Here is a 13,274-nt window from a genome sequence, read left to right as displayed (position 1 = left end):
TGATGTGAGGTAAGGGTACATTTATTCTTTTGCTTATGAAAATCCAGGAGTCCCAGCATTTTCTCATTTGATCTTCAGTAGCGGACCCAAGGAATAAGACACAGAGTTGATAGATGATAGATAGAGAGATAGATAGAGAGATAGATAGATAGATAGATAGATAGATAGATAGATAGATAGATATAGCTAATAAAGATGATTTATATTTAGGAAATTGGCTGGCTCATGCAATTGTGTGCAATCACAAGTCTGGAATTTGTAGTGCCAGCCCCAGCAGGCTGGAAACTCAGGCATGATTTCTATGTTGCAGTCTTGAGGCAGAATTTCTTTTTCCTCAGGAAACCTCAGTCTTTCCTCTTAAGGCCTTCAACTCATTGGATGAGGCCTATTCACATTATAGAGGATAATCTGCTTTACCTTAAGTCAACTGATAGTAAATGTTAATCACGTTCACTAATACCTCCACAGCAACATCTAAACTAGTGTTTGACCAAACAACTTTGCACCAAGCTTTCTTGACATAAAAATTAACCATCACAGGTAATATTGTTCCCATTTTATAGGTGAAGAAACTGAGTCCTGGAGAGGTCAGAATTCTCCTCCAAGAGCATAGTAAGTAGCCAAGTGGAAACTTGAACTGAAAACTAGCTCCAAAAAAGCATTCAGTCCTCACATCCACACGAAGCCTTTCTGTTTGTTCTGAGAACATTCTAGGCTCAGAGAACACTTGAGTATTCTGCAAACAGATTTCAGAAAAAAATAGTTTCATTGACCACAAATTCATGCTGTAAATGACTTGAATTTCTCTAAAACATAAATTCCTCATCCCATTGTCCTTAAATTTTTAGCCCCAACATTTTTGCCCTATGTCTCACCAAACATGAAGTTAGACCCAGACTTTCTCAGCCTACTTTCTCCACATGTCCAGAATGGCTTGGACTCACTGCTCCATCTGCTCTGCCATGGCCTCCAAGAACTGTGCTTGGGTTAGCACAGCTTCCCCTCTTTGGTGATCCTGTGAGAGTTTGCTTCATCATCTTCTATCCTCAGCTTTTAGTAATGCACTGTGCTGTCCTCTTTCTGCAGCCTTCGGCAATTCTGGGGTTCGGTCCAGAGCATGAGCTAGGCTAACTAGTGAGGACGGCCCATCTCTGCTGGGCATTGTGGGTGTACGTCTGTGTACATGGATACGCATGTGTGTGTACACGGATATGTGCGTACATTTGTGGGCTCACATTTGTGTGCATTTCAGATCACGCTCTGCTTTTGAGCCTACACTCCCTGCCTAGGAGCATACTCAGCCCTGCAGTCTGACTGCATGGCCTGGGAACAAGCAGGAGGCAAGTCCACACAAGTCTAGTCCCCAAGGCCACCAGGGCAGGGCCACTCACTGTACTGGTTTTCTGTGGCTCCTGTCACAAATGACCACAAACTGCGGGGCTTAAAACAAACAAAATTTACTCCCTCTCAGTTTTGGAGGCCAGAAGTCTGAGATAAAAGTGTTGAGAGGGCCGCATTCCCTCTGGGGCCTCTAGGGGACAATGTGTCCTTCACCTTTTCCAGCGTCTGGGGCTGTGCCCTTCCAATCTCCGTCTCTGTAGTCACATGGCCTCCTCTTCTTTTGTCAACCCTCTTCCTTATCTCATCAGGATACACATGATTGCATTTAGGGCCCACCTGGGTAATGCAGAGTATGGTCCTCCTCTCAAAATCCTTCATCGCATCTTTTGCCACTAAAGCGACAGTCACTCTTTGTGCCATATGAGGCTACACTCAGGTTCTGGGGACTAGGTCATGGCCATGTTTTGGGGTCCATACCCACCACAGGCCTGAGCCAGGCTTGAGATCCTGTTAAATGATGCCAACAGCCCTTATGCCCTGTGTCCTCTGGGTTCCGGACAAGGTGTCTCACTAAAGTCCCAGGTCTGTCTAAAGGACCCCTCTGCCTTCCATCTTCTATCGGCCCCGGCTGCTGCAGTCTCCTGGGGGATGCCACTTGCCTCCTCCAAATCCCCTGTCTTTTTACATTTAATTAAATCTCCCCAAACAAATGATGCTTATTGTAAAACAAAGAGAAAGGGAGAGACAAAAATGGTCAGAGGCAGAGCACGGGAAGTGAAGAATTCAAAAGCAGCTCACATTCTGCCTTAATGGCAGCACAGTTAACAAGAATGAGGGTCGTTGTTGCCTGCAGCTGGAGGGTAATTTTGCAGAGCTGATGAGCAAATTCATAGTCTGAAGAAAGAATGCTTGATGGATCTTCACGGAGACTGACTACCAGTGTTATGGCCGTGCATTCCCTGGGTGGTCTGGCAGAACAAGAAACTTCTAACTTCTAACGTGGGAACCCCCTCGGGGGCCTGGGAGCTGGCTCTTCTGCCTGTGTCTGCAACTTCAGACCAACAGATTTTTTTCCAGTATAGCCAACATGCTGTGCATAATCCATCCTGCATCTTAGGAGGGCCCCAGGACTGCCCCTGGAGAGACTGCGTGGCGTAGTAACTCTCACAGGCCCTTCCCTTCTGGGATCCTGGGTTGGTGGGTGGCCCCGGGGCCCCACCCTCAGGGCCAGCAGCGCTGTGGCTGCTGGACATGTGTTTGGCATTTAGCTGGTAAGTTGGGACATATGCTTGTCTCAGTTTATTCTCCTCTTCCACTGCTTCTCGCTATTTGTGTGGTGCGTAGTTCCCCATGTAGAACACTGTTCATTGATGCTAGTACACAATTTCCAAGAGAGGAGGTCTTGGTCAAATATGTTGTTAGAGTCTTGCCATGTCTTTTCAATACCTCTTCAAGGTTATCCTGCCGTTGTGTGTGTGTGTGTGTTTGTGTGTGTGTGTGTGTGTGTACGTGACAGCTTCTCCCAGTGGCATTGAGGCACCGCCCTGCTCAGTCCTGGGTTCCTGTCAGAGCCCCCCCCCAACCCACATGCCAGCCCCCTGAGCTACTGCCTGGCCGGAGCCTTGTCCAACAAAGGAAGGAGAGTCCAGCATTGACATGGAAGACCCTGAGGGCTCTGGGAGGTGGGGCTCAGCACGGCCTCCAGAATGTGAGCATGATACTGGAGTCCTGCAATGGCCACAGAGCTCACACACTCACCGTCCCGCTCTGCAGACCCAGGAATGCTCTCTGGCTCCCACGGGGAGGTTGCACCTCGGACGTCGTATTTTAACCACCCTAAACCAACACTCTCAACACTGGTTTATTTACTGCCTTTCTTGTTCCTCTTTATGTATCTTTAAAAAAAAAATCACAGAAGGAGAAAAAGACCTTTATGGATAAAGCAAGATGTCTTTTTGATACTCTTCACCTTCCTGCTATTTGCTGTATGTCCTCCTCGCCCTTTTATAAACTACTTCTGTGTGTGTTTGCATGTCCCTCGGCGGGTTTTTGTTGATGTAACTACTATCACCCTGCACATCTCACTCTGCAGCTTGCCCTTTTCCACTCCATGGTATTTTTGATATCTAGCCATCCTGGCACACATCAGCTAGTTGGCTTTTTAATTGCCCTATCTCATTTCACCACATGTGTGTGCCATCCCTTTGTCGATGATTCCCCACTGATGGATATTTGTTCTGTTGCAGGTCAGGTTCCCAGAGAAACAGAATGAGCAGGAGGCACATGGGTAGGAGCTGTGCCTGTCAGGCAGGGGAGGATGATGGACTGGACAGAGAGAGAAGTTGAATGTGATACAGCTGTCATCGGGACCTCAGCCAACTTCGAGGGGCTCTGGAGTGGGGATGGCCCTTTAAGAATTACCACAAAGTGGGGGCCCCTGGGTGGCTCAGCGGTTGAGTGTCCGACTCTTGATCTCAGCTCAAGTCTTGATCTCAGGGTTGTGAGTTCGAGCTCCACGTTGGGCTCCATACTGGGCGTGGAAGCTACTTAAAAAAATAAGTTACCCCAAATCAAAGCCAGGGGTCAGGCCTTCATACCCCACACAATCAGTCATTGGATGAAGGTTGTCCCTGAGGAGGGAACATAATCTGGGCGAGTTATTCCTTGTAGGCAGCCAAGAACAACTCCTGGGAAGAGGTGAGCTGTCAGCTGACAGTCCTGAAGGGCTCTGTGGCGCACAGGTGCTAAGAGCTAGTGTACAAAGCCTAGAGTTTGCAAACTCCAGTTTCCACACTAAGGCAAGTCTGGAAAAAGCCAGACCCCTTTGTGTCAGGCTGCTCCAAACCTTCTCAGCAACCTTGGTCCCCCAAGGAGCTGCCATAAGGATATAATAAGCTCGCCTTTGAGAGCCTTTGGTCACAAGCTGGAGAAGCCTTTGGGCCTCCTCAGTGTGCACCAGGGAGAAGGGGGCATGGCCGGTCCTTTCACTCAGACCCCGGGGCAAGCTCTCAGCTACAAAGCTTAGACTCCTTGGCACATTGGGATCCTGTCAATATTGAGGCCTGAAGTAGCCTCCAGGGGGGCCCTGGGACTTGGGAAACCAAGATGCTGACTGCACACATGCATTCAGTGTCAGCTACACTGATGTGTGAGGCCAAATGCAGAATGAAAATGCAGGACCCTTGTTCAAAAATCATTATGAATTTCAAGATGGCGACAGCAGAACATGAAACCATGTGGGCCCCATGCTACTGCCCAGGCCACGCCGCACACCTGTGTGCCTTCTAGAGAGCAGGCAGTGCAGGTTCCCTGTAGGGAAGAGGCCAGAAGGGGCCTCTCCTCATGTTGCTCAGTGCCAGCTAAAGGCTGGAGTCTGCTGAGGGCCGCACCCACGGAGGTAGGCTCATCCCGGGCTCCTCACCATGCCCTGGGGAGGAACTGATGTCCAGGACAGAGGGTGCTGATCAGACAAGCTAGATATGTAATCACAGCCTTCGAACATGGGAAAGAAGATGTGACCTCCCATACCCACCTATGTTGGCCCCGCTCACATGGGAATTCAGCTGGGTTTGGAAAGAGAAAGCTGCAAGGAAGGATTGACCCAGGGATTCCTGCTTTCTTCCAATTTTGATAGAATTCTGGAAGAGGTAAAAGCCACAGTGTTTCTGTTACCAGTAGGAGAGTCTGTGTTGTGTGAATGGAGGTCTCAGTTCTTGGATTTGCCATGAAAGATTTACATGAGATCCATACTCCAGTAAGGACAGCCAGAAGGGAAGGAGCAAGCACAAAGCAGTTTATTAAGGATAATACACCCTTAAGGTGGGAGAGTGGGCAGGCCCAGAGGCGGCATCTACCCTGAGGCTACAGGGGTCCTTTCTTTTTTGTGTGAGCTGGGTCTTGGGTCATGGACAGACGGGGTGGTCTCTAATGGAAGATGCTTCTAATCATTTGGGAAACTCCTCCAGCAGGTTGGGAGGGGGAGTTTTTGACCCTACAAGGTTTGTACCAGAACTATCATGACAGCCTTCCACATGGGGGAGGGGGCTAAAACCGTAATGCAGATGCATAATAATGAGTCTAGGGGTTACCCTGGGGCAGAGGTGGAAGAGGAGAGTGCCTATTTCGCACCAGTGGCTCTTTGTCTGTCAGCCCCCAGGGTCCTGGGAGCCACGAGGCCAGGATGTTGAGAGGTCTTGGAGGCCAGTGTCAGGATGTTGGGCGTGGAGGCATCTACTGTGTAAACTATTTATCACTGTCCTTGCCTCCAGCTCAGGTCTAACTAACTGCCTACTCTATCACTTCGTGACCATGCCAACAGAACGTTAATCAAAGGGGAGAAGGGTGTCCTTCTCCACCTTCTCCTGTGAATTGGTGTCTGGCTGACCAGAGATGTGACCTCCCACACCTGCCTAAGTGGGGCAAGAGAGGCAGTGACCAAGGAAGGCAGAGTCCACAGGAAGGTGGCACTTGCCCAAGAGAGCACAGGCTTTGTCTTTGATTCTTCCTGCTCATGTGTCTTTACCTTGAAGAAGGTCATCAGGACAGAGGCCAGTGCAGCAGAGAGAACTTGGGGTTAGCATCACAACCGGGGTTCAAATCCTGGCTCCAGCAGTTCCTGGCTAGTGGCTCTGAGCAAAGTGTGAAGCCTCCAAAAGCCTCCATCTCCTCTTCATTTGCAAAAGTCAGGATAAAAATGTCTTTTATTCTATGGTTGTTTTTTGAGCTACCGAGTGCAAGTTCCCAGCCTGGCCTGCTGCTCGGGGAGCCACCCAGCTTTCCTCCCTGGCTCTTCTCATGATCTCTCCACACCAACCCCATCTCACTGTCTCTCTTTTTCTGCCTGTGGCTTTCTGCTTGCCATCCCTGAGCCTTTCACTCTCTTCTTGCTCCTCGCCCAGAAGGGAGGTCACATGAAGAACAGGGGACAGCCGATCCGCCCTACCAAACTGTTCACTTTGCTGGGCTTCAGCTTCTAAATACGTGTGATAGTGATAATATCACCGTCCTGATATGACAAAAATGAAACGCTCTAGGAAATATTACACAAGCCATAGTAAAATCGGTCATTAGGCAGAGGGCTAACTAGCCATGTAACAGAGTGTCCAGAGGATGGCGCTGTTGCATTTCGTTCTGGGGGTGAAAAGCTTTGGGGAACCTGGTGGGAAGAATAACCAGTGAAATGGAAGCCAGACAGCATTTTTGGGGGCGCTCCTTGCAAGTTCATTTCCCAGCACATCTGTCCAAGTCAGTCTGCACTGAACCACAGCCCATGGCAGTCTTCTGAGAGTGACCCAGGCCAGAGGCTTTCAGGCCTTGTCCCCAGAGGACGTGGCACCACGGATGGCTTAGGACAAGAGGTGAGCAGGTCCCTACGCCGAGCCCATAGCAGCCACAAGACAGAAGCACTGTAGTGCTCCTCAGAGTGGGAAGATCAGAGCAGGCACATCAGGAGAGGGGCCAGAGGGGTGGCGCTAGAGTCGGGCCTTCACAGAAGGTGACTTGGCCTGGGCAGCTGGGAGTGGGGTGGCCAGGACAGTTGCCTGAGACTGAGGGGTGGCCCTGAGGCTGGAGCTGGGCCTTGAGTGGGAGCGTAGTGGAAGCTGGGGCTGGAATAGTGGAGCAGGCCCCAGGCCATTGGGCAGGGGTGACTCATGACCCAGACCTCCCTCCCCTGGCATGAGGGAGGTCAGGGAAGGCATGGGGCTGACTGTGGCCTGAGGGGAGGGGTAGGCAGGCTGCCGCATTGAGGGGCCATCAGGCCCAGAGCTGACGTTCAGGAAAAGTCCACAGTTTAGACATTTGACTTTATTTACAAATGAAACTTTGATGCAGGCACAGAAGTACACCACCGGGACTAAAAGAGGTTCCCCGTCCATCTTTATGATTGAGCGACATTGTTGTACCAGGAATTAGTATTTTCTACAACTCCAGTAATTAAAAATTATATTTAAATTAATTAATTTGTATTAATTGTGTTAAAGCTGGTTCATTGTTTCCATGTAAACATTTAACACAAACCACTGTTTAAAAAATATATATACTGGGAGCTTCAACCAGTGGGAAAGGCCCGGGTCTCTCTAGGCCTCTCAGAGGCTCTGCTCTGGCCAGTGGTCAGAAAGGCCATGGAGTGGAATTTTCACCACTTCCAGACTCTTCCTCATTCCCCCCCTCCCCATTCCATGTGTGGCTTCTAGAGTCAGAGGAGGAATGGAAGGCAGAGGAAATGGAAACTCTGCCCTCTCTTGGGGTCAGTGGGGGCTGAATCCAGTCCTGAGGCCCAAACCCAGGACAAAGCTGAACACACACAGCTCAAGGAAGCCAGCAGGTGCGGGCAGAGTTGGTTGTGGCCAGTAAGGACCTGAGCTCCTCAGGGACGGGGAACCCTTACCCAGGAAGGCTGGACATCATCACTTGAGTCACCAAGGAGTAAAAATAGGGCCATTGCAAGTACCAAAGCAAGAGCACATTTATTCCAACAAATTCAACTCCAGGTCCTGTCTCCCATGGAGTCCTGGTGGGAGGGAAGCCCACGGACGTGTCATGTGGGTGAGCTGGTTATGCTGAGTCAATTAGCACAGCCATGCGAGCCGTAGGCTGCCCCATCCCTCAGGGGAGATTGTGCCTGCTTCTCCCAAACCGTCTCAGAGTTTGAGGCCACGGGCAGCTGGTGGCCCCGTGTGAGCCGCTGGTGGGACAAGCACAGTACCATCGGGTCCAAGTACCTCCAGCCCCAGCGCATACCGCAAGCCGGGGGCTCCCGTCACGCACTCTCTCCATCCTGTAATCCTGCAGTTGGTTTGGGGGATAGTTTTTCAAGAGTCGAGCATCATCTTAAAAAGCACTAGGCCACTGAAGCAGCACAGGCACTGAGCAATCAGATTGTGTCCTGATTGCTCCAAGCAGCCCAGTCATACTGGTGGGTACTGGCTAGGGCTGAGTCCAGCTTGCCCCACGCTCCCCGCCTCCCAGAATCTAACTGTTCTTTCACGCAAGGTGACCTGATAAATTTGGATGGGGTATTTGAGAAGCTCCTGGGCTTTGGTGGTCGACGGACCTATGCAGACCTACGGGTTGGAATCATGGCGTTATTTGAACTGCCTGCATTTTGGTTTCTGCATGTATAAATTGGGACTCATAACACCCATCTCACTGGGTTGTGGGAATCCGTGAAATGATGGGTGTAGAGCACATGGCTGTCCCTGTCCCCTTCACTCCCTGAGGTTATTGGAATGCGCCCTGTCCTTCTCGCCTCCTTTAATTCCCATAAATCTCTGCACCTCTTTTGTCCTTACTCCCCTGCCTCGTTTCTGCTATTTTCTCCTGACTCTGGATTATTTTTCTCTTGTCCTCTTTTCATTGTCACCCCTTGCACCCCAACAATCCTTCTAGGCTTTCTTCTTCTCCCCAATCCCCACCCCCCACCCCCAGCCGTTGCCTTCCCCTATGGTTGGACCCAATGGTGTATGCTCAGGGTGGGCAGGCCTTTACCTCCAGGATGTGGCAACTCCCTTTCCTCCTCCAGGCTGGCATGCAGGCAGACTTAGTCCCCATCATGCCCAGAGGGACACGGGAGCCCTCCACCCTGTTTCCCCCTGCCCGCAGGCCGGCACTACCTGCACCCACACTCTGCCACGCTCATCCCTTCATAGTGGTACTTGAGGGTGGGGACTCCCATGTCATCCTTGTAGAGGATGGAGATGGGGCTCAGTTTGGTGGGCACACAGCAGGCCTTGCCCACCTTCATGGGGAACTTGAGATGCACCAGGGTCTGCACAATGGCGTGCTTCGTTGGCGTCACGTCATCAGCCAAGGGGAAGAAGCAGCCACCTTTACATTCGAAAGCATCGTACTCCTTGGGTGCAATGATCCAGCTGTCCCAGCCGATGTCCTCGAAGTTCACCCGCAGGGAGGTCTTCTGACAGTGGTTGTTGGCCCCAGCACTCCTCTTCCGTCTGGCTAAAGATGACCCTGTGGCCGTGTGACCTTCCCCGTGCTCATCCTTATTATCACCTGCCTCTGCTGGACCATTCTTGGACAACTTCTTGAGCATACTGTCCTGTTCATGGCTGATCATCTCCCGGAGCTCCCTCCTGGTCTCCTTGGTCCCATTGCTGCGGTCGTTGGAGAAGACAACGAAGAAGGGCAGGTTTTTGGAGCCTGGGGGGACACTGATATCCAGCTTGTCACAGCCCTTCCTGTGACTCTCCACAGTCACTTCCAGTTTATTTTTGCTCTTGGTAGAGTCTGCTCTGACCCACCGCTTCACAGCACTGGAGACCTCAAAGGTCTCCCAGCCCTCATCCAAAATATCCTGGGACACGAGGAATGTCTTGGTTCCTGCAGAAGCATCCCAGGCATCTGCTCCATCCAGGACGTCATAAATGGCCATGTTGCCTCTCAGCTCATGGGAAGCGTCTACATGACTTTGGCAGGAGACATAGAGTCGGAGCTCGGCCCTGGTGATCTGCTCATGCCTAGGAATCGAGATGTTGAAGAGCAAGATGTGCTTCTGGAAGGGGAAGTCTTCTGTGGCTGTGATAGAGACAGCATCTGAAATGCAAGCACATAGTGATGGTCATTCTTTCATGACACCAAAACTGGGACTCATGACTTGGGTCCGAGGGCATCCAGGATGACATTGACCTACTCTATCAGGTCTTTACTTGGTTTCACTTAAGCCCTTAATGTAGAAGAGAATTTCAAAATGTATATTTGGGATCCTCCAAAAAAAAAAAAAAAAAAAAAACAGAAGCAGGAGATGCCTTGCTTTGGAGTTGTCAGGTCCAGCTCTTTAGTGAGCATCTACTCTGCTCAGCATTGCACTAGAAGCTTTGCATTCTGTATTTCTCTGTGTTCTTCACAGTGGCCCTGGGAGGATCTAATTATTATTCCACTTTTACAGGTGTGGAGATGGGATTTAGGCTGTTTAACTGCCAAGTGCACACATCCTATAAAGCTCTTCACATTAAAAAAAAAAAAAGAGTCAAATAAACAACATAGCAAAGCATATTGTCAACCTCAGAGTGTAGATCTCGAGTGTGTGATGTTAAAGCAGATACCCTGGGAGGGGATGGTGAATGTCCAACAATAAGACAATGTTAAAAATCTCAGCAACTTAGGGGCGCCTGGGTGGCTCAGTCATCAAGCGTCTGCCTTCGGCTCAGGTCATGATCCCAGGGTCCTGGGATCGAGCCCTGCATCGGGTTCCCTGCTCCGCGGGAAGCCTGCTTCTCCCTCTCTCACTCCCCTTGCTTGTGTTCCCTCTCTTGCTGTGTTTCTTTCTGTCAAATAAATAAATAAAATCATTAAAAAAAAATCTCAGCAACTTAAAGGGCACAGAAATCATTCAGAATCCTTATTTCTGAGTGAAGTGAAAGTGGATTTTTTTTTAATCTTTGAGGAAAAAAATAAAACAGATTAGCCTCGATTGCTTTGTCATGGTAGGCAAAAATGCGGCTTAGCTTTTAGCTACACAATTTTCTCAGTTTCCAACTTCTCCTGACTGGTACACAGCCGTCAGGATATCTCTGTTATGCGATGGCTCAGTCACAGATATGAAGTCACAACATGAGGGGAGTCTGCGCGCTGCCGTGAAGTCCAGCAGTGTCTGACAGACTGCAGTGCTAATGTGGACTCGGCCCCTTCCTAGGCTTGTGACCTTGGAGAAGTCCTGAGTCTCTCCTTGCCTTGGTTTCCTCATCTATACAATGGGGCTCATCCTACCTGCCTTCCAAGGTTAGTGTGAGACTTCTACAAGGTGGCACATAGAACTTACTAACACTGTCCCTGGCTCATAGTTGATGCTCAATCAATATTTCTGTGTTCTCTCCAGGTCCTCCTCCCCAACATGCACGCCCCCCTCAAAGCACATAGCCCTCACCCAGTGTGGATGTGCCTGCCATTCTAGCTCCGGCAGAACATGTGTGCATAGCGAATGGGGTCTATGAGCATTAATGGCCTACTGTGCTCTTACTGTGCCATGCTTTGAAAATCGCTGTGGGACCACATCCCACATCTAGAAAACAAAGAGCCTCCCTACCTGAGCTGCACTTGCACGATCTATGGAGGGAAGCATAAGCTGGCCTTCACAGGAGTGCGGGCCACAGGCAGAGCTAGGATTGAGTCAGAAAACTTGTTCTGGGGACATGGACAATGCTGGGTAAGGGAGGGGATGATCATCGAGACGGCGCCAAATGCTGGACTCCCAGACTATGGGATTTGGTGAGTAGGTCCAGACAATGAAGCTCAGCCTTTTCCTAAAGCACAGGCTACAGTCATGCCCTGTGGGCACGGTGAGATGTTGGCAGCATCTGGGTAATCTTCAGATTGCATTTTTTTAAATTAAGCTAATATTTTACAAATCAGGCAAGTTCACATAAAATCCAGAGAAATCCGGGTTTTTCTTCCTCTTCTGGGCAATCAGAAAATTCAGCACTGCTGGGCATCCATCATGACTATGGCATCCTTCAGACGGGGCATGTGCTCTGCAGGCTGGGCAGCTCTGGCCTGCGGTGGCACTGTGCCAGGCCTGTTAGGGGTTTGCAGGTGTCAAGCCCAGGAGGAGAGAGGCCCCATGTGCCTGGGTGTTCAGAGAGACAGCAGCAGCAGGAAAAGCCCGAGCTTTGTAGGCATGTGGGGCCTCTGTCGGAATCCAACTGCCAAACCACTGTGTGACCTGGGCAAGTTCCCTCAGCACCTGCGAGGCTTGACTTCCACGCCCACAAAATCATTTCACCTACGTCGTGTGAATTAGAGGACGTAAGCCCTAAATTGATGTTTGTTGTCTTCCAGCCCTTTCAAATCAGGTAAATCATTTTATATTTAGAAAATCACTAAATTGTCCTCCACTGTTTCTCTCTCAGAAAAATTTATCAGACTTGTAGATACTTTCTGATGGGAGAGAAACAGACATTCTTTCAAAGTTAAAAAATACACCAATTGATTGAAAGCTAAATGAGTTGTCTGTTTCAAAGTAGGGAAGGGGATGAAGAGAAGGGATGGATGAAAGGGAGCTGGCATTCTTGTGGCACCTAATGTGTAAAATTGGCACTGGGCCCAGGGCAGGAGAACCTTCCACAGCAGAGCTGTCCAGTAGAACTTCCTGCCATGATGGAAATGTGCTATACTCTGCACTATCCTATAAGGCAGCCATTAGCCACACATGACCGTGGAGCACCGGAACCGAAGCCAGTGAACTGAGTTATTAATTTTATTTCATTTCAATTCATTTAAATTAAAACTTAAAAAGCCGCATATGTGCAGTGGCTGCCGGACAGGGCAGTGCAGCCCTGACCCCTGCGCCCCCCGCCCCAACCCGGGGGTGCCCTGGTGGAGCCGACTCTACCTTCCACGCTGAAGCTGCGCACGATGTTGGACGCGGGGGTCTTGGACTTGTCGGTGGTGTATCTGTTGTACAGGTCGATCATGTACTGGGGTGGCTCCGCTCGGGTTTTGTCCTGGGAAGGGACACCGCTGAGATTGAGGCTGCGCAGGAAATCCACCTTCATGTTCTCCAGGAACATCCTCAGGTCGAAGGTGCCCCCCTCCCGCTCACCTCCGGGCCCCCCGAGAAAGCGGTGGGCATCTCCCCCCGCCGCCGCCCGCCCCCGGCTCTCCAGGGGCTTCCCTGGCGCACAGCCCGCCAGCAGGGAGAGCACAGGCAGGACCACCCAGAGCGCCCTGCAGCACATCTTGGGACGGCGCCGTCGCCCTGGACAGGAGACTGCGGGTGGCGGCCGCGGGTGTGTTAGCGGGAGCAGGGAGGAGCCCGGAAGGAGCGGGCCCGCATTTTCCTGCCCATGGCTCTGCACGAGCCCCCGGGCCAGTTCACAGGCTCTCACCCGCAGGCCCCGGAGTGGCCTCCCCTTGCTCTTATCTGGCCCTCGATGCCGTGCTCCCACCTCTTATCTAAGGGAGCTCTCTTGTTAATGAAG

At 50.8% G+C, this 13,274-nt stretch overlaps 1 protein-coding gene across 1 annotated transcript; it reads right to left on the bottom strand.

Moving 5' to 3' along the window:
* Positions 1-8,840: 8,840 nt before the first annotated feature.
* On the bottom strand, positions 8,841-13,031 carry GDF2 (growth differentiation factor 2). Its single transcript, XM_028098973.2, has 2 exons — positions 12,686-13,031; positions 8,841-9,891 (listed from the first exon to the last, which is right to left on the bottom strand). The coding sequence occupies exons 1-2, from the start codon at positions 13,029-13,031 to the stop codon at positions 8,951-8,953; spliced, it is 1,287 nt and encodes a 428-aa protein (XP_027954774.1). The 3' UTR covers positions 8,841-8,950.
* Between the last annotated feature and the right edge of the window lie 243 nt (positions 13,032-13,274).

The sequence above is a fragment of the Eumetopias jubatus genome, unplaced genomic scaffold (genome assembly GCF_037043125.1).
Source record: "Eumetopias jubatus isolate StellerSeaLion01/CBP00866 unplaced genomic scaffold, mEumJub1_p1.0 scaffold_17, whole genome shotgun sequence".
Lineage (NCBI taxonomy): Eukaryota > Metazoa > Chordata > Mammalia > Carnivora > Otariidae > Eumetopias > Eumetopias jubatus.
This window is presented reverse-complemented; position numbering and strand designations above follow the sequence as displayed.